The 27,882-nt window shown below is 36.7% G+C and overlaps 1 protein-coding gene across 2 annotated transcripts in view; it reads left to right on the top strand.

Moving 5' to 3' along the window:
- zgc:101569 (uncharacterized protein LOC449822 homolog) overlaps positions 1 to 26,251 on the top strand; it is a 30,061-nt gene extending 3,810 nt beyond the window's left edge. For both annotated transcript variants that reach the window (XM_056450553.1, XM_056450554.1), the window contains exons 3-6: positions 5,763 to 5,860; positions 8,178 to 8,322; positions 23,801 to 23,950; positions 26,001 to 26,251. In XM_056450553.1, coding sequence (XP_056306528.1) covers positions 5,763 to 5,860; positions 8,178 to 8,322; positions 23,801 to 23,950; positions 26,001 to 26,236 — 629 coding nt within the window. In that variant the 3' untranslated portion in view covers positions 26,237 to 26,251. The remainder of the gene's footprint in view (positions 1 to 5,762; positions 5,861 to 8,177; positions 8,323 to 23,800; positions 23,951 to 26,000) is intronic.
- Positions 26,252 to 27,882: the final 1,631 nt, after the last annotated feature.

The raw sequence follows: 27,882 nt of genomic DNA, 5'->3' as shown, positions 1-27,882 counted from the left end.
AATGTTGTTGAAATTTTGTAGTTTGTAATATTTCACATGAATAAAACCGCATTATATTTTTATTTCTAAAGATGTTCGGAGACTAAAATAATATTTTAATAAATATATCTGTTTAATAATTCTGTTTTGTTCAAATGCACCAAAATGCAGTCACCGGCCACTTTATAAGATACACCTTATTAGTACCGGGTTGGACTGCCTTTGCTTTCAGAACTGCCTTAGTACTTCATGGCGTAGATTCAGCAAGGTACTGGAAATATTCTCAGAGATTTTGGTCCATATTGACATGATAGCATCACGCAGTTGCTGCAGATTTGTCAGCTGCACATCCATGAAGCGAATCTCACGTTCCACCGCATCCCAAAGGTGCTCTATTGGATTGAGTCTGGTGACTGTTGAGGCCATTTGAGTCCAGTGAACTCATTGTCATGTTCAAGAAACCAGTCTGAGATGATTCATGCTTTACGACATGGCACTTACCCTACTGGAAGTAGCTATCAGAAGATGCACAGTGGTCATAAAGGGATGGACATGGTCAGCAACAATTCTCAGGTAGGCTGTGGCATTGACACAATGCCCAGTTGGTACTAATGGGCCCAAAGTGTGCCAATAAAATATACCCCACACTATTACACCACCACCACCAGCCTGAACTGTTGATTCAAGGCAGGATGGATCCATGCTTTCATGTTGTTGACGCCAAATTCTGACCCTACCATCCAAATGTCACAGCAGAAATCAAGACTCATAAGACCAGGCAACGTTTTTCCATCTTCTATTGTCCAATTTTGGTGAGCCTGTGCGAATTGTAGCTTCAGTTTCCTGTTCTTAGCTGACAGGAGTGGCACCCGGTGTGGTTTTCTGCTGCTTTAGCCCATCTGCCTCAATGTTCGACGTGTTGTGCGTTCAGAGATGCTCTTCTGCATACCTCGGTTGTAACATGTGCTTATTTGAGTTCCTGTTGCCTTTCCATCAGCTCGAACCAGTCTGGCCATTTTCCTCTGACCTCTGGCATCAACAAGGCCTTTGTGCCCACAGAACTGCTGCTCACTGGATATTTTCTCTTTTTCACACCATTCTCTGTAAACCCTAGAGATGGTTGTGCGTGAAAATCCCAGTAGATCAGCAGTTTCTGAAATACTCAGACCAGCCCGTCTGGACCAACAATCATGCCACGTTCAAAGTCACTTAAATCCCCTTTCTTCCCCATTCTGATGCTCGGTTTGAGCTGCAGCAGATCGTCTTGACCATGTCTACATGCCTAAATGCATTGAGGTCATGTGATTCGCTGATTAGAAATTTGCATTAAAGAGCAGTTGGACAGGTGTACCTAATAAAGTGGCCGGTAAGTATATATTACCTATATTTACTGAGAAATGGATAAAAAATATTCATTTTCAAAAAGGGGTTCACTCATATGTTGAGCACTGTATATAGTAAATATTAAACATTTACTGGGTCATGTGTTAAACATGTATAAAAATGTATAAGGCTATAAATGTCTTTGCCTGAGTGGGCAGTACATGGCTGCAAGAGTCCTGTGTTGTGTCAAAGCCTCTGATGACAATTTTACTACATTGAAAACAATTATGGCCGACCATCAAATTGCACACCCTCAATAGAAATAATTTGTTCAACCTGGACCAACCATCTCTGCTCAAATTTCCTAAATCACCTTTATCACCAGTCAGACGAGTGGTTTTACTCTCTCTCACACTTTAAACCTGGACCCCTGCCAGAGAAACTGAACACAGCAGATAGCGTTACATGGTCAACAACACAGAGAATGACAGTAATTGCTTAAATTTTGAAGAAACGAACAAGTGTCAGAGGTGATAACGGCCACACAAGAACTCCCTTATTTCAGAGGTCCAGGTCTGTTTTTACATCTACTGTATCTCAGACTTTTAAACGGACATTAAAATGCAATCGAGAACATTACACATTATCTCACTTTCTGGTCTACATTTTACAAGTCCATTAGGAAGCCATTAAGTAAATTGTGTCCATGGCATGTTCGCGTTGAGCCAAATTATAAATAATTGCTGTTTTACTGCTGGGTTCAAGCAGTGGTGTGTGCAAGTACACTGAAAGACCGTTTTAACTGGTAATTGTTCACTGAGGAAGGTTTGAAATGACACTTGGTATTTTGTTAGATTTATTTTGTGAAAAAGAAGAGTGCACAATTGTATTTTATATTGTCTTTCAGGTAATATCAAAGGAGACTTAAGTGTGCACTACCTAAAAAAAGTTTTAGGAGCAACAAATAATAACTTCTAGTTGATCATTTGGTGTCAGAAGTGGCTTATATGAAAGGCAAAGGCCTCTAGATTACACTTATTTTACCAAAAATATGATCATGCCTTGATTTTTAATTATTTAATTAAGACAATAAGGTCTGACTTTGCTTAGACAAAAGTCTTGTCACTTAACAGAAATAATGTACAGAATATAAAGTCATGATGCAGTGGGAAAAGAATTAATAATGTGTATGACTCCCATGAGCTTGGAGGACTACATCCATACATCTCTGCAATGACTCAAATAACTTATTAATAAAGTCATCTGGAATGGCAAAGAACATGTTCTCGCAGGACTCCCAGAGTTCATCAAGATTCTTTGGATTCATCTTCAATGACTTTTCCTTCATCTTACCCCAGACATGCTCAATAATGTTCATATCTGGTAAATGGGCTGGCCAATCCTGGAGCACCTTGACCTTCTTTGCTTTCAGGAACTTTGATGTGGAGGCTGAAGTATGAGAAGGAGCGCTATCCTGCTGAAGAATTTGCCCTCTCCTGTGGTTTGTAATGTAATGGGCAGTATAAATGTCTTGATACTGTACCTCAGGCTGCTGATGTTGCCATTCACTCTGCAGATTTCTCACACACCCCCAATACTGAATGTAACCCAAAATTATGATTTTTCCTTCACCAAAGATTTCTGTGAGAATCTTGGGTCCGTGCGGGTTCCAGTAGGTCTTCTGCAGTGTTTGTGATGATTGGGATGCAGTTCAACAGATGATTAATCGGAAAAATCTACTTTCTGCCACTTTTCCAACTGATCAACTTGAAGTCAAGTTATTATTTGTTGCTCTTACAACTGGGATCGACGACAAGACTTTTGTCAGGCAGTGTACACTTTAAAAATATCTGTAAATTAGCAGAATTCCATATTTTGTGATTCATGTTTTTATTTTTCTTCATTTATTTATGCTTTTGAATTGCATTATGAGACCTTGAGCTTTCTTCCAACAACTTTTAACCTCGATAGATTCGAAAAAAAGTGACTTTTATTAACATTTTAAATAGTTAAATGTGACTATTGTCTGGGTTGGTATTGCATATTATGGTACAAAAACCTTGTACTAAACTGCCAGGACATTTTCTGTTATTATAATGACTAATTTCTCTATATTGTTTTTTTATACATTATATTATTTCAAACTTGATTATAAAAACTTTATCATTTCAAAAAATGTCAATAAGTCACTTTGTTTTTGAATTTTCAACATCAAAAGTCGACAGCAGAGATCAATGTCTCATAATGCAATTCACAACTGTAAATAAATAGAAACACTTGTGAATAACAAAATACAGAAACTGTTAATTAACAGATGTTTTTTCAGTGTTGTTTAAAAAGTAAACTTTAATCACTATGTTTTCCTACATATTTAAAGACACAGTTTGTAATTTTCGACACTAAAGGGCACATATTTACAACAAAAGTGTAGTTTGATGATCCTGTGACTCAGTGTGGTATCATGGGAGTTGTGGTCTTCATTACATTCTATGGGACTCCTGCAGAAATCATGTTGATGGATGAGCTGAAGTCTTCAAAACTTATCATGCACGCTCAGAAATAAAGGTACGCGAGCTGTTACTGGGGTGGTACCTTTTCAAAAGGTACAAATTTGTACCTAAACGGTCCATATTAGTACCTAAAAAGTACAAAAGTGTTCCTGTTAAAATTTTTAGGTACTAATATATACTTTTGAGGTACCAATATGGACCCTTTAAGTACAAATGTGTACCTTTTGAAAAGGTACCACCCCAATGACACCTCGCGTACCTTTATTTCTGAGAGTGTGATAGCATGAAGCAGAATAAAGGTTATTGCACACTGAATCTGAAATGTTTGTCCAAACTTTCTGCACGTCAAAAAAATACATTTGCTATCGGGTTTTGTCAATCATATTGCTTTCATCCATCATTAAAAGAAAGTTCGGATCAGGTTCAAATTTTCTGTGCAGTCTAATAAAATGCATAGCATATTAAAACATATTTGGTGTTTCCCTGTTTTCTGTAAGGTCAAATCAATAGCAGTGATCTCATTATGTCATGATGACACAGGACACGCTCTGTGTACACTAGTTAAAACTGCTTATTTCTCTATATTTGAACATTCTCTCAAACATTTGGGATAATGTAAGTACATAAGTCACAAATACAGTACAAATCACTGTTGTAGTGGTTTCTAGATAGTGTTGGGAAGTATTGGGAACTTAATTTACAACAGTTAAGGGAATCTACATTACATTTTAGATTCAACATCGTCTCTTTTGTCTGTTTTTCCATCAAAAATAGATCCAAAGAAAGCAGGTTATCTATTTTTCCCGGAGCATCATTGCTCTATTTTGCTCCAGAATAAATCTGTTTTTTAATTAATAATTTGATTTTGAGATCCATTCATACAGATCAGTCAAGGGTATTTGTTTAGAAGTGAATCGGTTGATTTGACTGAACTGTTTGTATAAATTACTAGTCAATGTACCAACACAAAAGATTATAGAGTATAGCTTAACTCCAGTGAGTGATTATTGCGATATCATATTTCTTTCAACATTGCACCTTGTTTCTTTTTTCTCAGAGGTTTTTCTTTCTTTACTAAAGAGTATGCTGTCGCAACAGTTATTTGCATCAGTTATTCACTTTCTTTTCATAACCAATGTAAAACCCAGAAGTGAAGAAGTGTAATTTGCAAACTACCTAATTAGAATGAACAGTAACTCCCTTGTAATTTGAGGAATTTAGTATAATAAAATGTTAATAAAACCAGCATTGTAAGCTCCACATTGGACTAACATGGACTTAAATGGTCCAAAAGGTGTAAATAATCTAAAACTAAGTATTTCATATTACTATACTTAAATATTGAATTTACTGGCTGCAATTAATGAATAGAAAATGACTGAAATGAAAGGAAGAAAATTAAAGTTATACTCCTTGAGTTTGCCCAAAAGGTTGAACTTCTGCTTAAATTTATTTACCATATCAGCAAATGTTTTTTTTTTTAAAAAACCTACTGGCAAAAATCTGCATTAATAGGCATAGGAGACTCAGTAAACCATGGGTCTCAAACTCAATTCCTGGAGGGCCGCAGCTCTGCACTGTTTTGCTCCAATCAAACACAGCTGATCCAACCAATCAAGATGTTCAAGATTACTAGAGACTATTAAGCAGGTGTGAGTTGGAGGTCGTTGGAGCTAAACTATGCAGAGCTGTGGCCCTCCAGGAATTGAGTTTGAGACCACTGCATGGTTATATTTAGCTGAAGCCATACTTCATCACGTAAAGCATTAAAAACTGTAACCACTTGCTACTGGTAGAATATGAAAATATAACAACATTAATAGAATAATTGAGCAACATGGGGCTGAAGCTGCACACGTGCAAATCTTATTTTTAATATTTAGTTATGATGTACTTTCCGACTTTAATATTTTAATCTGCTATGTTGTGTAATTGAGCTGTTTCTTTCAGGAGGGAATTTCTGCGCTGGATTTGATCTAAAGGAGTTGGCCCATGGTTCTGATTCCCTTGAACTTGAGCAAGATGTCAGCAGTGGTCCTGGTCCCATGGTAAGGTCCTTTTCAGATGAGAATGAACATGGTTATAATAAAAGACACCTGTTTGGACAGAACTGTGTGTGGGTGTAGTGTGTCTACTGTCATATTGGAGCGATATAAACACAAGTCTCTTTTTAAAAAATTTCCTGATGTTAAAATAATAGTCCCAGTGATTTTGAGGCCCACTGCAACGTTACGTAGGAGTGCGGTTTTCCCCACCCACTGAATTGATTGAAAGGCGCGTGTTAACTTGTTAACATAGTAACTTCTATAAACATGTTTACAGTACAGGATTTGCAAAGAAACTGGGATTAACCAACTCTATAAGCGGGGAGAACCAGCTTATATGCATTTAAAGACACAGACTACAAAAACAACTACACTTGATGCTCAAAATGGACATATTCTACACTGTATAGTAAATAATCGGATGGGTGTTTTGAGCTGAAACTTATCTTACATCTTAAAATAGGAGCCCTTTAAATCATGTACTACTTCCTCTTAATTCATCTATAATATTACAACCAACATGTTTTGCTGCAAATAGTTTTTTTGTGATCATGTTTTCTCCCTCTCTTCAGACCCCTATTGGGCATTACAACTAGCTTCTTTTTGCACATTTGCATTTGCTATGCCATTTATCAAACAACCCTAAATACAAAAGTATAAAGACAAGAGAGCTGTTTCTGGATTATCTTTAAGAAGCTGAGTAGAACATTAGGGAAGACTATTAGCTGAACCTGTAGTGATTGGTAATTAAAATTCGACATGATATGCCAAAGACAATAACTACTGCCACTTCATGCGGCTTCATGAGCAGCTATAAACAGAAAATGATGAAAATCTATTGGGTATACAGGCTGATAAGTCCTTCTCATCTGCTTCCAACAACATAGTCATGTGATTGGTTGCTGTCACCTCAGCAGCCAATGAGCTTTATCCTCAGCCTTCAAATACTTCAGTGTTGTTTGTGTTAGCAATCTACACCATGTTTTTGGAGACCTTCCTCCACCCCAGCTCCACCTGTAATACATTTTTCAGAGATTTGTTATGACAGAAATAGCATTATGTTTGTCTATCTACTGATTTTGCAATACTAGCTTGAGCCAGAGTCTGATAATGAGAAGGTTTCATTGACATCACTTAGCTAGCTTTTCTTTCAGTGCGTGCCAAAGCAATTTTGTATATACAGTGCTCAGCATAATTGAGTACACCCCATTTTGAAAATTTATATTTTTATCCATTTCTCAGTGAATATAGGCAATGTATTTCGGTGCATTTAAACAAAACAGATTTAATAAACAGATATATTTATTAAAATAATATTTTAGTCACCAAACATCTTTAGAAATTGAAAGATAATACAATTAAATTCGAGAAAATGTTGCAAAAAAAACTCCCCTGATTTTTTCAGTTTTTTTGCTTCTCTTGATTTTTCCTCTTTTTTTAAATGTGTATTTAATATTTTTTCAATAACATATAAATTAGGGTGTACTAGTTTTTGGACTGTTATCGTAAGTTATTTTGTTAGATAAGCTCCAGATTTGCCTTCAGTACTGACTAATGTAATGTATATGCCCAAATATAATATTGTATAGGTTCCTTACATATGCTTATACAGTATGTGTGTACTTTCATATGCTGAGCACTGTAACCAGGTGACATAAAGTCACAGAAGTCATAAGTGTTGCCAGATGGGGCGGTTTTGAATTTGATTGTGCGCGTAAAAATTTGGGCAGTTTTGAAATGTCGCGCCCTTAAGACCCAGATAAACATCCCCGCTCCTGGTGTTCACTTATTACCTGGTTATGATCACCTCAACAGAACCAAATCAACCCCAACCCCTCGGTGTTCACTTATTAACTGTTTATGATCTTTCCAAGAGATGCCAAACCACTTATGACAGCCTTCGGATTTCGGCGGGTTTTTGATAGTTTTTGGGATGGAATCAGTCAGCTACATCTGGCAACACTGGAAGTCATTTCAGGATTATACAAATAAGTCATTTCAGTCTTTTTGGAGAGATTAAAATTTTGTCATGTGGTTTATGCTTTGCAAATTTGTTTACATATACACACTAAAAGACAGCATAATCATTCAAATAATGTGTATTCTTTAAAGTATTTTCACTGAAACCTGCTTTGTTGTGATTGGACTTGTTCTTCATGATGTGTGAAATGATAATCATGTTTCACTTAGGCTATAGAGACTATATCTAAAACTGCAAAAAGTAATGCAAACTGTGGCTGTGGAGCTTACAAGATCTACCAATTGAAATAGTTGGAAACAGCGGTTGAACAGCAATAAACTGCTTTGCTTCATTTGCCAGGGTCCATCTCGTATGAGGCTCTCAAAGCCCTTGATTGCTGCAGTCAGTGGATATGCTGTGGCTGGAGGTCTGGAGCTAGCACTGCTGGCTGACATGAGGGTGGTCGAGGAGAGCTCTATCATGGGCGTTTTCTGCCGCCGATTTGGTAGGTATTGTTGTCTATGTTATTTTACTTTAAATTACGCTTAAAGTTGAGTTATACAGTACTCTATTTGAACAACTGAATTGATAATAATTTATTTATTTACTTATTAAATAACAAAAAGGGTTACACTTTAGTTTAAGTTTCAAGTCCCACTATTAACTTTATTACCTGCTTATTATTAAGAATATAAAAGAGTACTTACAGTATACTAAAGTATAATCTTGTTCTACATCCCTAATCTTACCCAAACCCAACTTCTACCTTACTAACTATTAATAAGCACCAAATTAGTATTTTATTGAGCTAAATGTCTTCGTTAATGGTTAGGTATTAGCAGGAATTGACTCAGAAAAGGTAACAAGCCATAATAAAACAATTCTTTGGACCTTTAGTGGCTCTATTCTGACATATAATGGTTATATATCTGACATATAATGGACATTATAATTTTAGCCAAAGTGATTACAAATGAGAAAACATCATGCATCAACATACAATAGCAATGTGCGGATGTAAGCTGACATTCATTAAATAATATTAAGATCAAGTATTTTTTATTTTAGCATTCCAATAGAATAACAAACATTTGAAAGCCTACAAAACATGACGTAAGTATTTACTCATCCACATAAAACTGGACAACTCCGAAACCATACCGTTTCGTCCAACACATCAAACAAGACAAGCAAACACACAACTGAAAATAAACAAGAACCACAATCTACACGAAATATGACAATATAAGAATACTAGACAAAACAGATAGCAGAAGCCCACAGTGAGTGAATGAAAGAAAAGACATGCAGCATGAATGTCTAAACCTTGACATTCAACCAAAACCGAACTACACAGACATACCGGAATATAAATGCTTCATCTGACAAAAGTCGATCCCAGTTGTACGAGCAACTAATAATAACTTGACTACTAGTTTATCATTTGGAAAAGTGGCAGAAGGTAGATTTTTCAGATGAATCATCTGTTGAACTGCATCCCAATCATCACAAATACTGCAGAAGACCTATTGGAACATGCATGGAAGATTCTTACAGAAATCAGTCAAGTTTGGTGAAGGAAAAATCATGGTTTGGGTCTAAAGAGTGGATTTTATCAAGACATTTGTGCTGCCCGTTACATTACAAATAACAGGAGAGGGCAAATTCTTCAGCAGGATAGCACCATTCTCATACTTCAGCCTCCGCATCAAAGTTCTTGAAAGCAAAGAAGGTCAAGGTGTTCCAGGAATGGCCAGCCCAGTCACCAAACATGAACATTATTGAGCATGTCTGGGGTAAGATGAAGGAGGAGATATTGAAGATGAATCCAAAGAATCTCGATGAACTTTGGGAGTCCTGCAAGAACGCTTTCTTTGCCATTCCAGATGACTTTATTAATAAGTTATTGATAGTCGTCTAAGCTATGGAAGTCATACACAATATTAATACTTTTTCCACTGCACCATGACTTTATATTCTGTACTGTACATTATTTCTGTTAAGTGACAAGACTTTTGTCTAAGCAAAGTCAGACCTTACTGTGCTAATTAAATCACTAATAATTAAGGCATAATCATATTTTATTTTGGTAAAATAAGCGTAATCTAGAGGCCTTTGCCTTTCATATAAGCCACTTCTGATACCAAATGATCAACTAGAAGTCAAGTTATTATTTGTTGTTCCTATATCTTGGATAACTTTGACTAAAAATTACAAATTGATAAAACCAATTAAAACACATATTACCATCTGATAGCATTACTGAACTAATGTGTGTGCTGTAACTTTGTCTACTGTTTGTCATTCTCAATTCAGACATTGTTAGCGAGTTAAATCCTGGACTGCTAAAAAATTGCAGATAGGCTTCGCAGTACATAGAAAGAGAGAAAAATTTGATGAAGTTCCATTCTGCATGTACCAGTTTCTTAATGCTACATATATGACCACAGTGTGTATAAATATGCCAGCAGTGCTATAATTTACTGCCAGGAACTGATTTTTCCAGCTGCTCATTTAAAACATAGAGCCATCATCATGACCCTCTCTCTTTCATTAAACCAAGCATCCGGGCATTGCCCGCATGTGCCTGTGAACCCGTTCCTCAGACAGTCTGCCTCTGCTGAATTCGCGCCACCCAGGAAGCCATAACGCATCCTGTCTAGAAGTCTTTATTGGTACCCTAAAGTAACGTGAGTTTATTTTAGTTATGCAATATTTTCTTGTTTTTCTAAAACAATCATCAGTATAAGTGTTGTTCTTTTTTAAAAATTTAATGAAACAAAACTTTTGGTCTGGGACAAATAGCAGCACTATGTGAGATACACAGGAGAGTCAAAGGTTATTTTACTATGTAGATATTTTATTCAATCAAAGCAGTGGACATTTAAGCTATAAGCTCTGAACGTACATCCGGCCTTCAAACTATTCTAACTCAGCAGTATCTTTTCCAATTGATCTGACTTACTGTTTTTCAGAAAACTGGTGTATAAAATTCAGAAAAGTCCCATTGACTTAACATAGGGCTACATTTTGTGACCTCATAACTCTATATCACACTGTCGTACAAGCAAGGCTGGTTAATTTAGCCCAGACCACCGAGCTGCAAATAAATGTTGATCTTTCAACTTCCTAGCCACACCCTAACAACTGCCCCACAGACATCCATTATAAAAACTGCCATGGACTTAACATTGGACAAAAATTGAGCTCATAACTACACCCTTATGGAATCTGCACACGCAGAAATCCGCAGATTTTTAGCCCATCATTGAGTCTAAGTATTTACTTGTGTAAATGTGTGTAAATGTATATATATTCACTTTTTAAATCATTTCACTATCATTATTGTGATATAATAATAGTAATATTAAAATGTTTATGCAATTTATTTACAGTTTGTAAAGTAATATTTTCTGTCTTTTAGTAGATATATTATATGAGAGGCTTGCTTTGTTTACCAAATATGTGGATCTAATGGGCTCTGTGCACAGCTAGAGTTTTAAAGCCAATGATAAACTTCTGGTGAAAGCTTAATGTGACTATTTTCAAGGTTGTTTTTACAGCATCGATGTTGTAATGTAATTATAATACATTCAGTTAAATAGACTTAATCATTCATTTTGTTGTTCATGCGTAAAACGAGATGAAAGACTGTTGTAACCACTAACGCCGTTAGTAGCAACAGGCTGCCGCAGAAATTCCATTGAAAATACTGGGGTAAAATAAACAGTCAAATTTTAAAGACATAGTGGGGGGGAAATGGAATTTAATTCAGTGGTTCTTGTCCGATCTGAGACCCACTTCATATTGTATATCTAACAAGCAGTGAAGATCGCTGTTTTTTTTAAAGAATTCAGATCTTAAACGTGACAATTTTGTAATGGAAAGACTTTGGGCTGCCTGCCTGAAAATAGCTGAAAATGAAAAGTCTGTGTGCATATAGCCCATTGGATTTGCATTGTAAACATTAAATAAAAGTTAAAAATGTATTATTTTTTTATTTCAAATAAAGTTTTTAGTTATGACACTCCTAAAATTATTCAGCATAAATCCGCAGATATTTTATGAAACTCTCTGCAGAAATGGCAAAAAAATGCCCGCAGATTCTGTCTGGCCCTACTTATAACTCTGCATCAGACTGTCAAAGAGTCTTAAGGCTAGGCTTATTTAACTTAATCTAGCAAGCAGCCAATAAAAGAGGACATTTTAACTTTCTAGCTACACCTAGCTACAGACGCTAGCAACAGCACCCTAGCAACTGCCCCAATAGAATTCCACAGTAGAAGACTGGCATGCATTGAAATCTCTTCAACAGAACACTGTAGTGTAGAGAAATGGGACTGGACTAGACTCAGACTGTCAGTAATTTAAATATCACCCTGGCAACAATCTACCCATGCCCTAACAACCATTTAACCAAGCTCTATATCTCTGCCTCAACATCATAGAGGACTAACAGGATTTATCTCTTTTGACAAACAGGACTAACAGGACTAACATGCTAAAAATTCTAACCTGTTAGTGACATTCTAAAAGCATGTTAAGGCTTTCTTAAGCCAACATCAACGTTTGTATTCAGACTTTATCATCTAGATCAGGGGTGCCCAAACTTGGTTCTGGAGGGCCAGTGTCCAGAAGATTTTAGCTCCAACTTGCCTCAACACACCTGTACGAATGTTTCTAGAAAGCCTAGTGAGAGCTTGATTACCTAACCCAGTTGTGTCTGATTGGGGTTGGAACTAAGCATTGCATGACACCAGCCCTTCTGGACCGAGTTTGGGCACCCTTGATCTAGATGATTTTGATGTTTTAATTGTGAAAACCACACAAATATCATCAGTGGACCATCAAAAGACAGTCCACAAGTCCTTTAAATCCTTCAGGGGCTAATTTTAAGCAAAAACTGCACCGCTTTGACCTTCATTCAAAAAATCTTCTGGTGTAAAATGAATCTCTGTAGAATAAGGAGAGCAGTTCCTTTAATAACAAAAGCAACCAGCCTTAAGTCTTTAGTGGTCAGGTGTAGATGGAAAGATTCAACTCGTTTAGGGAAGAGTCTTGCTGCATCCCAATTCGTATACTTACACTACGCCCTAAAATTATGTACTTTTTGTGAAGGAAAAATATATACTTTTGAGTGTGTAACAGAAGAGTATGCAAGCTTTGGGAAATACTACTTGCTCTTTAACAGATCGTTGTTGTGTTGCTCAGTAATGAGCCCTGTCAATCATCCACACATCATTCACATTTCTGTCATATTTCATTTGCTTCCTTATTGGAGAAGCAGCAGCAGGTTAATCTCCCATTCACGAGTCTTTCATGCAGAGAAATCTCCTCAGGTCTTTATATAACACGGAAAACGTGATTTAAATATGATATGATATTGGCTATGAGCTTTTCTATTCCAAAAGTATGAGCCATTATGATAATCAACTCTGAGCTTTCAAGTAAAGGAACTAATTGTGAAGTTGAATGACTACATTATCTCCTATGCTAAAAAATCTTTCAGATTAGGTGCTGGTGGCTGTGATTCTGATTTAAATTTAAGGAGAAAAGTAAAAAGGACTGCAGTGTTTGGGTGTACTGTGTTTGTCTGAGTTATTAGTCTGCGTTTACTGAAATGTGTGTATTCCATACAAAGTGTGAAGCAGATTGGTTAGTTCTACTTGCATGAATCGCTGTGCGCACGCAGCTCGGAAAAGTTCAAATGTTTTTCAACTAGGTGTACCTGGAAAATGCGCGTCATTCACATGCGTGCCACTTGTGAGCCAACATGTGAGCATGCTGCAAGCCTCCATTGTAAATGACAAACTTACATTACAAGGCACGCGCTCAGCAGCCACCTTTTAATAAAACTATAGCGATTCTTACCAAAACTACATACCGAATCTTTTTTTTTAATCGATATTGAAAATGGTGTTCGGTCAATAAATATTGATACCAATTTTATCGCCCAGCCCTATGTCAAACTTAGGTGGAAAACATCTAAATGTTGGCGACTGGCAACTTAAAAAAAACACTGGAGAGGGAAGAGTTAATATATATTCCCCTAAAAACATAAAAAGTTTCCAGTTTTTGTCTGCAATTTTTTTCTTGGAAACAGCACTTTACATATCTTTAATAACAATAGGTTATGTGCTTACATAAGCTGTTAGTAAATCTGTCTTGTAATAACTATTGTCACATTACGTATCTGTTTGATGAACGAAACATATAACTATTCACTCAGCTTAATGAAATGTTTTGTCAGCTAATTTTTTGTGATGTTTCTGCCACACATTGGTTCCTGTGGCCATTCCGCTATGATTGAGTTTAAATGAGAACTTTCATTTGGAGACTATTTCTCCCAGAACAAGACTAAGCACTCTGACACTACCCACTTATTTCCTCTGAACGTTCTCACTCACTCCTGTACTTACCCCACAGTGCACAGCAGGCCCTTAAACACCATTCATCTCACATAATAGATGTCTTGGCCACCATCAGTGGAAAGGGTTTATTTTAACATCCTGCTTGTCGGTTTTATTTTACCTAATCTTGTTTTGGCAAGTTTTAGAGCTTTATTTTAGGGTTGTAGTTGGAAGACCGAGATGGGAACAGCCTAGGGGAATCCCTTGTGGTGGCAGACAAAGAGAAAGGAATAGGAAAGAGGCATGGATGAGGGAGACAACCCTGGAAAAGGAAAACATGCTATCAAAAGTCACTGAAATCTTTCTGATGTGGCCAAATACTTCCTGTTGTGTCTTCAGATAGTACATTGAGACCCCAAACTAATAGAAATGGCTCTGGAAAGCATGGGGACATTCCATTTAAGGCATTCAGATATGCTCTTAGTAACCAGTGTACACTTTTGTTTACACTGTACTCAAGTCAAACAATCTTTCAGTTAAGATTTACTAAGTTCAGTTGCCTTCAAGCCTATTAACCTTTTTTTAAGCCTTAGGTTCATGGAAAAAAAACTATTTCTTGTAAAATTTCATTTAAATGTAGTAATGTCTTTGCAGGATAATGTTACAACCTCTTTAATGTTAGTCTAGGGCAGGGGTGCCCAAACTCGGTCCTGGAAGGCCGGTGTCCTGCAGAGTTTAGTTCCAACCCCAATCAGACACACCTGGGCTAGCTTAATCAAGCTCTTATTGGCTTTCTAGAAACATCCGTGCAGGTGTCTTAAGGGCAAGTTGGAGCTAAAATCTGCACAACACCGGCCCTTCAGGACTGAGTTTTGGCACTCCTGGTCTGGGGTAAAAGTGATCAAATTTAAGGTGTGGCAATTTTACCATGTCATGGTGGAAGTAAAAAAAACGATAATTGCGTTCGACTTGAACCACGGCTGAAGCCATTGATCAACGAGATTAGCCGAGCGCAGGCGGGGGCGGAGTTGAAAACGGACCTGTCAAGCCGGACAGCTGGATACTGCGGGGCTCAAAGTTGCTGCAGTCATGATGACCGATCACATGGCGTCATCATCATTTTTTAATTTTATTTTATTTTTTATAACAACAAAAGATTTACAAATAAAACAGAATACAGTCTTTACAAATTATAGTTCATTTTTAAACAATAAGAGAATTATGAATTAAATATATAAAAACTCATAAGAGAAATAAGGGGAAACAAGAGGGTAATATAAACATAAAAACAAACCTTTTAAATATAAAGTAATAAGCACAAATTCTAGGAGTTTAAACAGCACTCTAGGCTAATACTTCTTGTTTGAATATGCTAAAAAGGGGTTTATATTTATTTACATTTATAGATATAACACCTGAGTGTGTGTGTGTGTGTGTGTGTATATATATAAACAAAAAACTAATAAAAATGCTCCTCCTTTTGCCATTAATGGTAATCTATTCAAACATGACCATTATAATTATAATGAAAATATTGAAGAATGTATCAGCACAGAACTATAAGACTGGAACTGCTTTGTCCACCTAGAAAATTGTTCATCAACTTCTTCCTCTGTTAATTCCACATCTTTGATATAACTTATAAAAGGACTCCAAATGTTTTCAAATGTGTGCTGTTTAGCTTTTAGTATATAAGTTATTTTCTCTAATGGCAGGCTTGACAACATTTGCTTTATCCATTGAGTAGTGTTTGGTCTTTGCATCTTATAGTGTTACTTTCTTGCCTTTTTAAAAACATTTCTCTTTTGACAACATATCCAATAGTCAACATTTGGATCAAGTGGATCAAAACAGTTTTTCGAAATTATCCCGAGACAAGAATGAGTGTTGTTCAATAGTTTAAGGACAAATTTGATAAAAGGTTATGATCCTCTTCACTCTATAGCAGGTACTTGACAAGAATGTTGCTATTTGAATACATAAAAAAATCATGACCTGACCGTCAACCTTCATAAGGCGGTGTCTGGACAGGACCTTTATGGTTCTGCAATATGGAACGCCCACTTTTCAATATCTTTCCGTTTTTTCTTATTGAATATTTTGTTTCATTTGGACAGTTTGTTCTCAGCCCAGATGAAATGTAGATCATTGATCGGAGACTAGAAAATCTGTGAAATCCGAGTTTATCATTTTAAAGAGGCCCAAATTGCACATATTGTACCGTATCCAGCATCCCAGGTGGTCAAAGCCGTTTGTTCTGAATGCAGTTTCCATTTGTCCACCTCAGCCACCAGAGCAGCTGCCAACAACTGAAATGACTCGACCTTTCTCAGATTTTACAGACATTCTCTTTCAAACTTTAGATCCTTCTTTGACTTATAATGCTTGAATGCAGACTACATTAAGTACATTGATGAATTTGATGGACCTTGTAAAAAAAATAATTATTTTAATTATTTATTTATTTATTATTCTCAAGTTGTAATTAACTGAACTTACACTCTACTTTTAGGAAATATAAATAGTAAAAGAGAGTATCATTGTCACGTTTTTTAAAAGACCTATAGTAAAGTCAGAATTATTAGCCCTCTTAAAAAGGTGGTCCAGAGTGTATTTTTAAGGCTTGGTTGTGTTTATAAGATGCAAAGCAATGTGTGCTCATGCTTCATTTGTAATTCATTTGTTATTTTTTTCATATCTCTTACGTTTCTACTCCGCTAACATGAAAACAACTGTCATATTTCCTAGTTCCTCTGAAAACCCCCCTCAAGAGGCTCTGATTGGTCAGTTAACATAATGTACTGTGATTCGCGGATCGGCTCCACGTCACCAGGAAAAATGTCAATCAGTTTAGCTGTTCGCCGTAGCAGTTTGACAAAAAATGAAAAGGATACAGCTGAACCTCATGCATGTTCTCTAAAATAAAATCTGACAAGTGTCTTTTACATACATTCGGAATAACCATGTGTAAGTAATGTGAAACATTCACATATCTTTTGCGAGTTTGTTATTTGAGATGTAGAACGCATGGAATGCGGCTGCATAGAGAGACACTGCAGCACTGGTGAAGATTGTGAGTGATCTGAAGATTCCAGGCATCTGAATTTGTAGAAATTGTTATTGGTGCCAGACAGCATTTCCCCTTGTTTATGTCCTTGCTACAACATACTGTTAACGCTAGACACTATGCATGTGATAGAATAATTTTATCTAATAAAAATACTTACAAGTTGTGGCTCACAATCCACAGCTTCTGCTATTATGTTTGGAGCTGCTCCTTCTTTGAGGAGTTTTTAGCCAAATCCAGCACTTAACTGCGAGAGATGTCCGTTGTCAAATGCTGGATATATATTTTTTTAGAATTCTCTGGAACATAATTAAAATTAAATTGTAAGCACTTCTCTCTTTGTGTCGTGTCCTTTGGAAGCCTTTGGAAGAAACAGAAGAAGCTCAGTGGAAATAGCAGCGTTTGGACTGCATTTTAGTTTTCTATGCTATAATATTACAGCGCCTCTGGTGAATACGTGTGGTGAATGCGCATAACCTGAAGCGTTTGTGATCTCACTAACCTGGATGTATTTTTTTGTAGTCTCCAAACTTTATTCGCTGTAGGCTTTGCTAAGCTAACTGTAAAAGCCAATGTCTCTCTTTGCATTGAACTTTGAGCGTGTTACATTCAGAGATGTTGTTTATGTTCACACAGCTACATTACACATGAACTAAAGTTTAAAATATGATATTGTAGTGTACCACCCCTTTAAATTATTAGCCCCCCTGTATATTTTTCCCCAATTTTTTTTTTTAAACCGAAAGATTTTTTTAACACATTTCTAAACATTATAGTTTTAAAAACTAATTTCTAATAACTGATTTATTTTATCTTGCCATGATGACAGTACATAATATTTGACTAGATATTTCTCAAGACGCAGCTGAGATGAGAATCAACATGGAAAAAGGTGGTTTGCCATCTCCAGATTGGAGGAAAGTCCTTACCTCAGGTGAAGGAGTTCAAGTATCTTGGGGTTTTGTTCACAAGTGAGGGAAGGATGGAACGTGAGATTGACAGGCGTATTGGTGCAGCAGCAGCAGTAATGTGGTCGATGTACCGGTCTGTTGTGGTAAAGAAGGAGCTGAGCCGAAAGGCAAACCTTTCGATTTACCAGTCAATCTACATTCCTACTCTCACCTATGATCATGAGCTTTGGGTCATGACCGAAAGGACAAGATCTCAGATACAAGCGGCCGCAATGAATTTCCTTCGAAGGGTGGCAGGGCACACTTATGGATAAAGTGAGGAGCTTTGACACTCGGGAGGAACTCAGAGTTGATGTCCCACTGGGAGGAGGCCTCGGGGAAGACTCAGGACACGCTGGAGGGACTATGTCTCTCAGCTGGCCTGGGAACACCTTGGGATCCCCCCGGAGGAGCTGGAGAAAGTGTCTGGCAAGAGGGAAGTCTGGGGTTTTCTCCTAAGACTGCTGCCCCTGCGACCCGGCCCCGGAAAAGCAGCAGAAAATTCATGAATAAATGAATTTTTCAAGATACTAGTATTCAGCTTAAAGTGCAAATTAAAGGCTTAACTTTAGGGTTAGGGTAAGTTAGGGTAATTAGCCAAAATATTTGTTAAACATTAGTTAGCCATAAGGATGGTTTGTTCTGTAGACAATTGTAAAAAAAATTGCTTAAGGAGGCTAATAATATTGACCTTAAAATGGCTTTTAAAACATTTAAAACTGCTTGTACTTCCTCCAGAAGAAAAAATATTATAGGAAATACTGTTAAAAATTCCTTGCTCTGTTAAACATAATTTGGGAAATATTTGAAAAAAACTAATTCACAGGAGGGCTAATCATTTTGAATTCAATTGTATATCTGAAGCTAAGTGTCCTCATTTAGCTGCTGTTCTGTGTACATTTAAAGGTTTTTCCTGATATTAACTACAGGCATTACTCCCAACACAGTTGTGTGTGCAAGCTCGCATAGGCTTTGTCATGACTTTGATGTTCTGTGGATACCAGTATCGCCAGCATGAACTCACACAGGAAGACATAAAAGTTCAACCACAGGCTCATGCTTACACAGACAGATCCATTCATTCAGTCAAACACCTGAGGTGAAATGAAATCACACAGGTGCTAATGCTGGACTACTGACATGGCGACTCCATCTGTGGTTTCTGTAAAGCCATTGTACCACTTCAATGTCTCCTGTGTGCGAGCAAGAGGGTTTTGTGCTATAGTAAAGGTTTGGCCATGAAGGTATTGGATTTACTTGAAGAGATGTATAGACTAAAATGCATCGGAGGGAAGAGTTCAAGTAAATTAACTGATAAATTCATTTTTTTCTTGGGAAAATGGAGTTTGTGACATATTAATATGCCCACGATACCCTATTGTGCCTATAAACTACATTTAGATCAATTCTATTTGTTTATAATCAGATTAAAGGTGGTTAGTTCACCTAAACATTTTAATTTTGTCATTAATTACTCACCCTTATGCTGTTTCAATCACCGGAGAAACAAAAATTAGGATATTTTAGATCAATTCCGAGAGCTTCTTAGCCAGCAACAGTGATTAGAAGTTCAAAGTCCTGAAAAAGGAGCTAAAACTTTGTCAAAGTCGTATTGCCCTGAGTAAACACAAAGCTATATTTACACTTTGTTTTGTTTATGGAGCTTCGTATCGTATGATTATAGTTCAAACACTCCATTGTCAAAACATTCTAAGTAGCATGTTTTGACAATGTTTTTGGTTCCTTTTCTGGACTTTGAACATCTCGTGACCATTGCTGTATATGAATGATAAGAAAGCTCTGAGATCTAAAATATCTTCATTTGTGTTTTGAAGATAAATGAAAGTTTCGGGATTGAACTGACATAAGGATGAACAACATTTTTTAAAATCTCATATCTAAATTATACTGGTACAAGTTAGGAGTCTCTTCCATTAGTCTGACTGAACTCGGTCACTCTGTGACATATATAGAACAAGCATTGATATATTGGGTGATTCGAATGTTTATCCATGGAATCACCCATAGATGGCCTATTAAAGGGCTGACATACTCTACACACCAATATAGGCATGCAAACTGTAATACCTATGGGAAATAATCTGTTTTTATTTATTTATTTATACTTGGTTTTAAGATGGGCAACGCAGTGGCGCAGTAGGTAGTGCTGTCGCCTCACAGCGACAGCAATCTTCTATTGTCCAGTTTTGGTGAGCCTGTGCGAATTGTAGCCTCAGTTTCCTGTTCGTAGCTGACAGGAGTGGCACCCGGCGTGGTCTTCTGCTGCTGTAGCCCATCTGCTCTAAGGTTCGACGTGTTGTGCGTTCAGAGATGCTCTTCTGCACACCTCAGTTGTAACGAGTGGTTATTTGAGTTACTGTTGCCTTTCTTTCTGTTCGAACCAGTCTGGCCATTCTCCTCTGCCCTCTGACGTCAACAAAGCATTTGCCCACAGAACTGCCCCTCGCTGAAAATGTTATCTTTTTTGGACCGTTTGTAGATGGCTGTGTGTGAAAATCCCAGTAGATCAGCAGTTTCTGAAATACTCAGACCAGCCCATCTGGCACTAACCAACATGCCACATTCAAAGTTACTTAAAAATCCTTTCTTCAAGAGTTCCCACTTAGATATGCTTGGCGTTTAAAGCAGGTTTGGCATGCTGTCCCGGGAGAGAACCCTGAGCTCGGAGATATTTGAGCTTAGGGCTCCCGCCCGGTCGATAAGCATATCAGGAGATTCGAGATCAGGTAGGTCTCGAGAGCTCCCCCTTTAGAAAAAGGAGGAAAAGGAGGAGAAGGCATGGAAGGGGGGATTCTTCCAAATGAAGATATAGCAGTAGGAAGAAAAATTATCCATTTATAGTAAACTAGGATCACTCTGATTGGATTATTACTGATTACAGATGAGCGGCCAGACATGCTCAATCATATCACGTGCTCCTCTCGAAATTAGTTTATGAAACTTCATTCATTTTCCTTCGGCTTAGCCCCTTTATTCATCAGGGGTCACCACAGCGGAATGAACCGCCAACTTATCCAGCATTTGTTTTACACAGCGGATGTCCTTCCAGCTGCAATCCAGTACTGGGAAACATTTGTTTATATCAATGTTAATATAACAATGAATGTACTTTCATTCATTTTTTTGGTTTATTCAGTTTATGGATTTTGTGCTGCCTTTGCTTTTATGGCATTAAAATCTCATCTTCTGCAATAGATCACCTCATTATGTCTGTTGTGTCAGCTGCATCTGTATAGATGTGTAATAAAGATGGAGGTCTGACTATCTAAATGACAGACTTGAGTAATGGTGTTAAGAAGCAGAGGAAATGTTGAAGGAAGTGCGCACTGACAGAAACTCCTTTCCACCTCAGTTCAGGGTGCCAGATGTGTAGCATGTTGGACTGGAGGACAGACACATGATTGGTAGCAGATGTATCCACTCATTATCTCTCACCCTCTCCGTCCACTCAGAGCTGCATTCTTTTCCATTGCTAGCTACAACAGGGCTTATACCCTGTTTCTAGAATGTGATATTAATGATATTATTTTGAATTGGGAGGAAATGGAGAGTTTTAGCGCTGATGGATTGCATCAATCACATTTTAATTCACTCTTTGTATCCAACTGCTAATTTCATCAGTGCATTGGCAGAGGCTGTTGTCATTGACTGGTCTAAATAGATTGAGTGTCATCCGTATGGCTGTTTCGCATCAACTGGCTCTGTGGGGGTAAGTAAAGGTTGAACAAGAGAGGTCCCGGAATTGAGACTTGTGGGTGTCCAACTTGACCTATGGTCACCTATACTGACAACAACCATATTTTCTATACCGTATTTACAGTGGGTGAAATAAGTATTAAACAAGTTTTTTTTTTTTCCTGGGAATAATAAGGAGCTGTTTTGGTTTTTGTTTTGGCCAGATTTTGGTAGAAACAAACAAACAAACAAACACAATACAAACATAAAAATATAACAAAACAGAAATATCTGAAAAATGAGTTATGTGTAATAATAAAATGACAAGGAGAAAGTACTAAACTGCTGAAATGGATTTAATACCTTATATAAAAGACTTTTTTGGTGATGGCAGCTTAAAGACGCCTCTCATGTGAAGAATTAAGTCACATGCATTGCTCAGGTGTTAATTTTTGTCACAGACTTCAACAGGGTGTAAAAATCTTGATGGTTCTGTGGGTCTTGTCTATCAATTCTGATCTTTGTTTTGTATTTTCTATTGGATTCAAGTCAGGTGATTGGCTAGGCCATTCTACAGCTTGATATTCTTTTTATGAAACTATTTGAGAGTTTCCTTGGCTGTGTTTTGGATCATCTTGCTCAAATGTCCACCCTGGTTTCATCTTCATCATCTGGCAATGTAGATGTTGGACTGAACCAGCTAATTTACAATTACGAAGGGCAGAGGGTTGCTGAAGAACTACTAAGAGATTTCAGCTGCTGTCTGGACACTCACTGCCTTTCTACACCTCCCTTTCTACATGTTCAATATTTTTCCCCTGTATCATTTCATTTTATTACACATAACTTCATTTTTGTAAACTAATTAGTTTTGTGTTCTTTGTGGTTGTTACCCACATCCGGTGAAAATTTTAGTAACACTTTATTTTGATGGTCCAGTTGAGTATTAGTAGACTGTCTGTTTAGTATCTGTTGATACTGCTCTTTCAACAGACGTTAAACTGACTATAAGAAACGTAGCAAGTGCATGTCAACTTACACTAACCCCAACCCTAACCCCAACCTAACAGTCTACTTATAATCTAATGAGAATTAGTTGGCATCAGTGGTGTAGTCCTAAAAAAAAAAGTGGTGTACTATTACCCACCCAACCCACCTATGCTGTTTTATCATTTTACCTGAACGTTTCAGCGAGACATCATTCAGTTGACTTTGAAAAACTCACGAAATTTTCTCACAGCTGCTGTGGTCGTCAGGGGGCAGGGAATGGTGCAAAATATAAACAAAAATGCACCAATTGCAACAAATTAAGATGAGAGTTAAAAAAACATTTAGTATACAGTTAAGGGATGCGAATACACGTAAATTAGGGAAGTCTAATCAGCAAAACAAGTGAGTATACCAAGGGTATACGCAATTATTGATCCTCAGAAGGTGTAATACCCAAACAGCTAGTGGAAAACAGTAGGCATACTGAGTATACGTGCGTATAGCCCCGACTACACCACTAGTTGGCATGTAGATAAAATGTAACTTAATTCAACAAACGGACCATCAAAATAAAGTGTGACCAAAATTTCAAATCAACAGCCCCTTTAAAATAGTGACGAGTTGAATACTTATTTCCCCCACTGTATATGTTACCATTAATACTGTATGTTGTTAATAAGTTTTAAAGGTTTTGAAATGAGGATCATATGCTTACCAAGGCTTTTCTTTTTTTTTTTAATAGTGTAAAATAGAAATATTATATTATATATAGATATTTTTTTCATTTGTTTTAATAACATCTTTTTACTGTCGCTTTTGATAAGTTGAATGTGCTGAATAAATCTATACTGCCTGATAATGTCTGTCCATTGTCATATAAGTTAATCTTCAGAACGTCTGTGTCTATAAGCCTCTTTCTGTCTCACGCAGGTGTGCCATTGATTGATGGAGGTACAGTGAGACTGCCGCAGCTGATTGGTCTTTCTCGAGCTCTAGATCTCATCCTCACAGGCCGACCGGTGAAGGCACAAGAGGCTTTAGCATTTGGACTGGCAAATAGAGTAGTCCCTGATGGCCAAGGTACACATATGCTCTCGAATGAAGCTGCACAAAATATCAAAAAATTATGATTAACGTGTTTATGGTATATTCTGTGGTTTATAGTGTATTCAGTATTAATATCGCAGAGTTGTTAGAATGTATTTTATGTACAAATGATGTCCTAATTGCAGGCATAGTTTGTTTATTCAAATCTGACCTATCAGATTGGACCTTACTCTCTCTATACCATCTCACCAGAAGGTGCTATTATGGTATTAGTTGGACCGGGCTTGATAAATCTAGTGCCCCAGAACAGAGAGTTGAAATGTGTGTGTATATATATATATATATATATATATATATATATATATATATATATATATATATATATATATAATATATATATATATATATATATATATATATATATATATATATATATATATATATATATATATATATATACTAATATATAGTAATATAATATATATATACTAACTTAAAGACCATTAATAAGCAGCAATATAGGGAGTAATTGTTAATAGTGAGACATGTCCCTTAAAATGATCTGTGACCATATATATATGCACTATATATATATACACACAACAGTTCTGTCTGGTTCTTGAATCTGTTCTGTCTGGTTCTTGAAACTGGTTCTTGAATCTGACTGGCTAATAGCCCTGCGAGATATACATACATACACACACACATACTATATATATATATATATATATATATATATATATATATATATATATATATATATATATATATATATATATATATATATATATATATAATATATATATATATATATATATATATATATATATATATATAATGTCTCGCAGGGCTATCAGCCAATCAGATCAATCAGATTCAAGAACCAGACAGAACAGATTCAAGAACCAGTCAGAACTGTTGTGTGTATGTGTCTGTGTGTATATATATATATATATATATATATATATATATATATATATATATATATATATATATATATATATATATATACATATACATGGTCACAGATCATTTTAAGGGACATGTCTCACCATTTTATCAGAGTAAACTTCCTATATTGCTGCTTATTAATGGTCATTAAGTTAGTAGTTGGGTTTAGCTATTGGGTAGGATTATAAATGTAGAATATGCTCATGCTAAATATGTACTTTAGAAATACAAATAAACAGCCAATATCTTAATAATAGACTGGTACTAAGTTCTTAAACTAAAATGTTACCTACATATCTATTTTTTTTTTTTTAAATGACCAATCGTTTCTACAGATCCAACCTACATTCCTTGGCTGATATCTTATTTAACTTTTTGATACTGCATTAAAATTGCAATTAGGATCTTCAGCCAGTTGGTCCATGCTAATATATAAAGAGAAATCTTGAATGTTGTCCTCAAAAGAATTTTATTTTATTTTTTCATTGTTAACCTTCCATTTATTTTTGACTGAAGAAAGAAAAAAGTGTAAATATTGAATGACACCATGGTGAATAAATTATTAGGGCATTTTAATTTGTGAAATGAATGCCTCTATTTGTGATCTTGTGTAATGTATGTAATATAGGTTTGGATTAATGTGATATTTTCAAACTCTTGCACACTCCAATGCATATCAGTGCATTTGTTCATGGTGCACTGTGCTGCATATGTGCTGCTATGCATGTGTGTGATTGATTCCATCTTTTATATTTATTCACAGTAAACTTCCCTTGAGGATGGGAACAGATTAAACTAATGACAGCAGAGGCAGTAGTTCACACACAGACACAGTCATGTTTTGATGAGAAGAGCTCAAAGCTGATTACAGATAGCGTTAAAGTAAGCACTTCAGTTTCAAAGTGACAATCATCTGAGTGGACTTTCCATAGGAGATCTGGACAGAGGCCAGAGCTTTCAAGAGTTCATATCACAAAGGAGTTTGTGATGATGCGAAAGTCACTTGAGGTCACAGATTATGGTTGGCTGAGAAAAAAAGAGAAAAAATGTCGTCTTCTGTAGTAGGTCTGTTAGAATGGCCCAATTTTGGCATCTTCACATCTAACAGTCAGTCTGTGTTTGTTGATTTTAGCACTTCAAGAGGCTCTTGAACTCGCAGAACAGGTCAGCGCATTTCCACAGCTCTGTCTCCGTGCTGACCGTAACTCCGCCTACCATGCTGTGTTTGACTCCACCTCCTTCAACCAGGCCATGCAGTATGAGACGGATAATGGCATACCAGTCATTATAGCTGAAGCCATTGCTGGAGCAGCAAAATTCAGCTCGGGCGTTGGGAGAGGTGGGACGTTCTCCAAGAGTAAACTGTAAACAGACAGAAACTGTGTGTAATTATAATTGTGCGTAATCCACTTATAGAGCATCTTCGAAAAGCTCAGTTTTGAGTTTTATTAAACATAGTAAAACACCACGAAAACAGAATGTGCATTTGTAAATCACTGTCACTGTTTAAGCAGTATAGTGCTGCTGTATTAAACATCATATTCTCAAAAGGCTGCGCGATTTGATCTGCTCAATTTGTTCAAAACCTGCTGCAAAACCAGCACTGCGCTGTCAAGGTATGGACTCTGCAAGACCCCTGAGGGTGTCATGTGGTATCTGGCACCAAGACGCTAGCAGCAGATTCTTCAGGTGCTGTTGGTCGGAGGTGGAGCCACCTTGGATTGAATTTGTTAGTACAGAAGGTCCTGCAGATGCTCAGTTGGATTGGGATCTAGGGAATTTGGAGGCCAGGACAACACCTTGAACTCATCCTCAAATTATTTTTGGACCATTAAAGGACAAATTATCCTTTCCCTAAAAAATACCATTGTAATGATATGGTGTTCCTGGTTTAGAACAACATGTAGGTAGCATGCTTAAAGTAATAGTTCATCCAAAAATGAACACTTTAAGAGTTTATGTCTGTTATTTCACCCATTCTTCTCATTCATTCATTCATTCATTTTCAGCTTAGTCCCTTTATTAATCTGTGGCCGCCACAGCGGAATGAACCGCACACTTATCCAGCATATGTTTTACGCAGCGGATGCCCTTCCAGCTGCAACCCATCACTGGGAAACACCCATACACACTCATTCACACACATAAACTACGGCCAATTTAGCTCATTCAATTCACCTAAAGCACATGTCTTTGGGCTGTGAGGGAAACCCACACGAACACAGGGAGAACATGCAAACCACACAGAAAGGCCAACTGACCCAGCCGGGGTTCGAACCAGCAACCTTCTTGCTGTGAGGCGATCTGTGCGCCACTGTGATGCCCTTCTCATAATTATCATTAAAATTGAGTGTGAATTGACTCTTGGTAAGAGCTGGATTATCAGTATAAAGGTATTGTATGACCAAATCAAATTAGAACTCACAATCGCTGTAGAGAACATTCTGTAACTTTACTTGAAGGGGTGTTCAACAGACTGTCATGAAGCATGAAGATCAATGACACTTATGCATGTTTATGACAACTGGCATTAGGTGTCATTCACTCAACTGAGTGATACCGAGCATGCAGCATGCACAAAATCTTCATATTTAAGATATGTCAAGGCATAGTTCATTCTATTGGTAAATGACATGTCTCATGGTTTTACAATTATTCATTCATTGCTGTTATTTAGTTAATAATAGTTTTTAAAGTAACTGTGATTGAAATTCAATCCAAGTAGTCCAACAGTTGGCAATTAACATGAAGAACTATAGCTTCAACATAAATTCCTACCAGAATGCAGTCATCTGGTACATCTAGTACATCATAATTGTATTTTAAGTACCAAATGCTTTACATTCTTATGAATGCTTATTATATAAATTGTAATACATGTCATTATGAACAAAAGGTAGTTTCAATGTAACTAGCTACTTTTAGAAGGGCAGTGTTTTGTACTGTTGTTTGTAGCTTTTCAAGCCAGTTTCAGAGTAGTTTTCCTAACACTGCTGATGCCTACGGCTTATAGA

The sequence above is a fragment of the Danio aesculapii genome, chromosome 24, assembly GCF_903798145.1.
Source record: "Danio aesculapii chromosome 24, fDanAes4.1, whole genome shotgun sequence".
NCBI lineage: Eukaryota > Metazoa > Chordata > Actinopteri > Cypriniformes > Danionidae > Danio > Danio aesculapii.
This window is presented reverse-complemented; position numbering and strand designations above follow the sequence as displayed.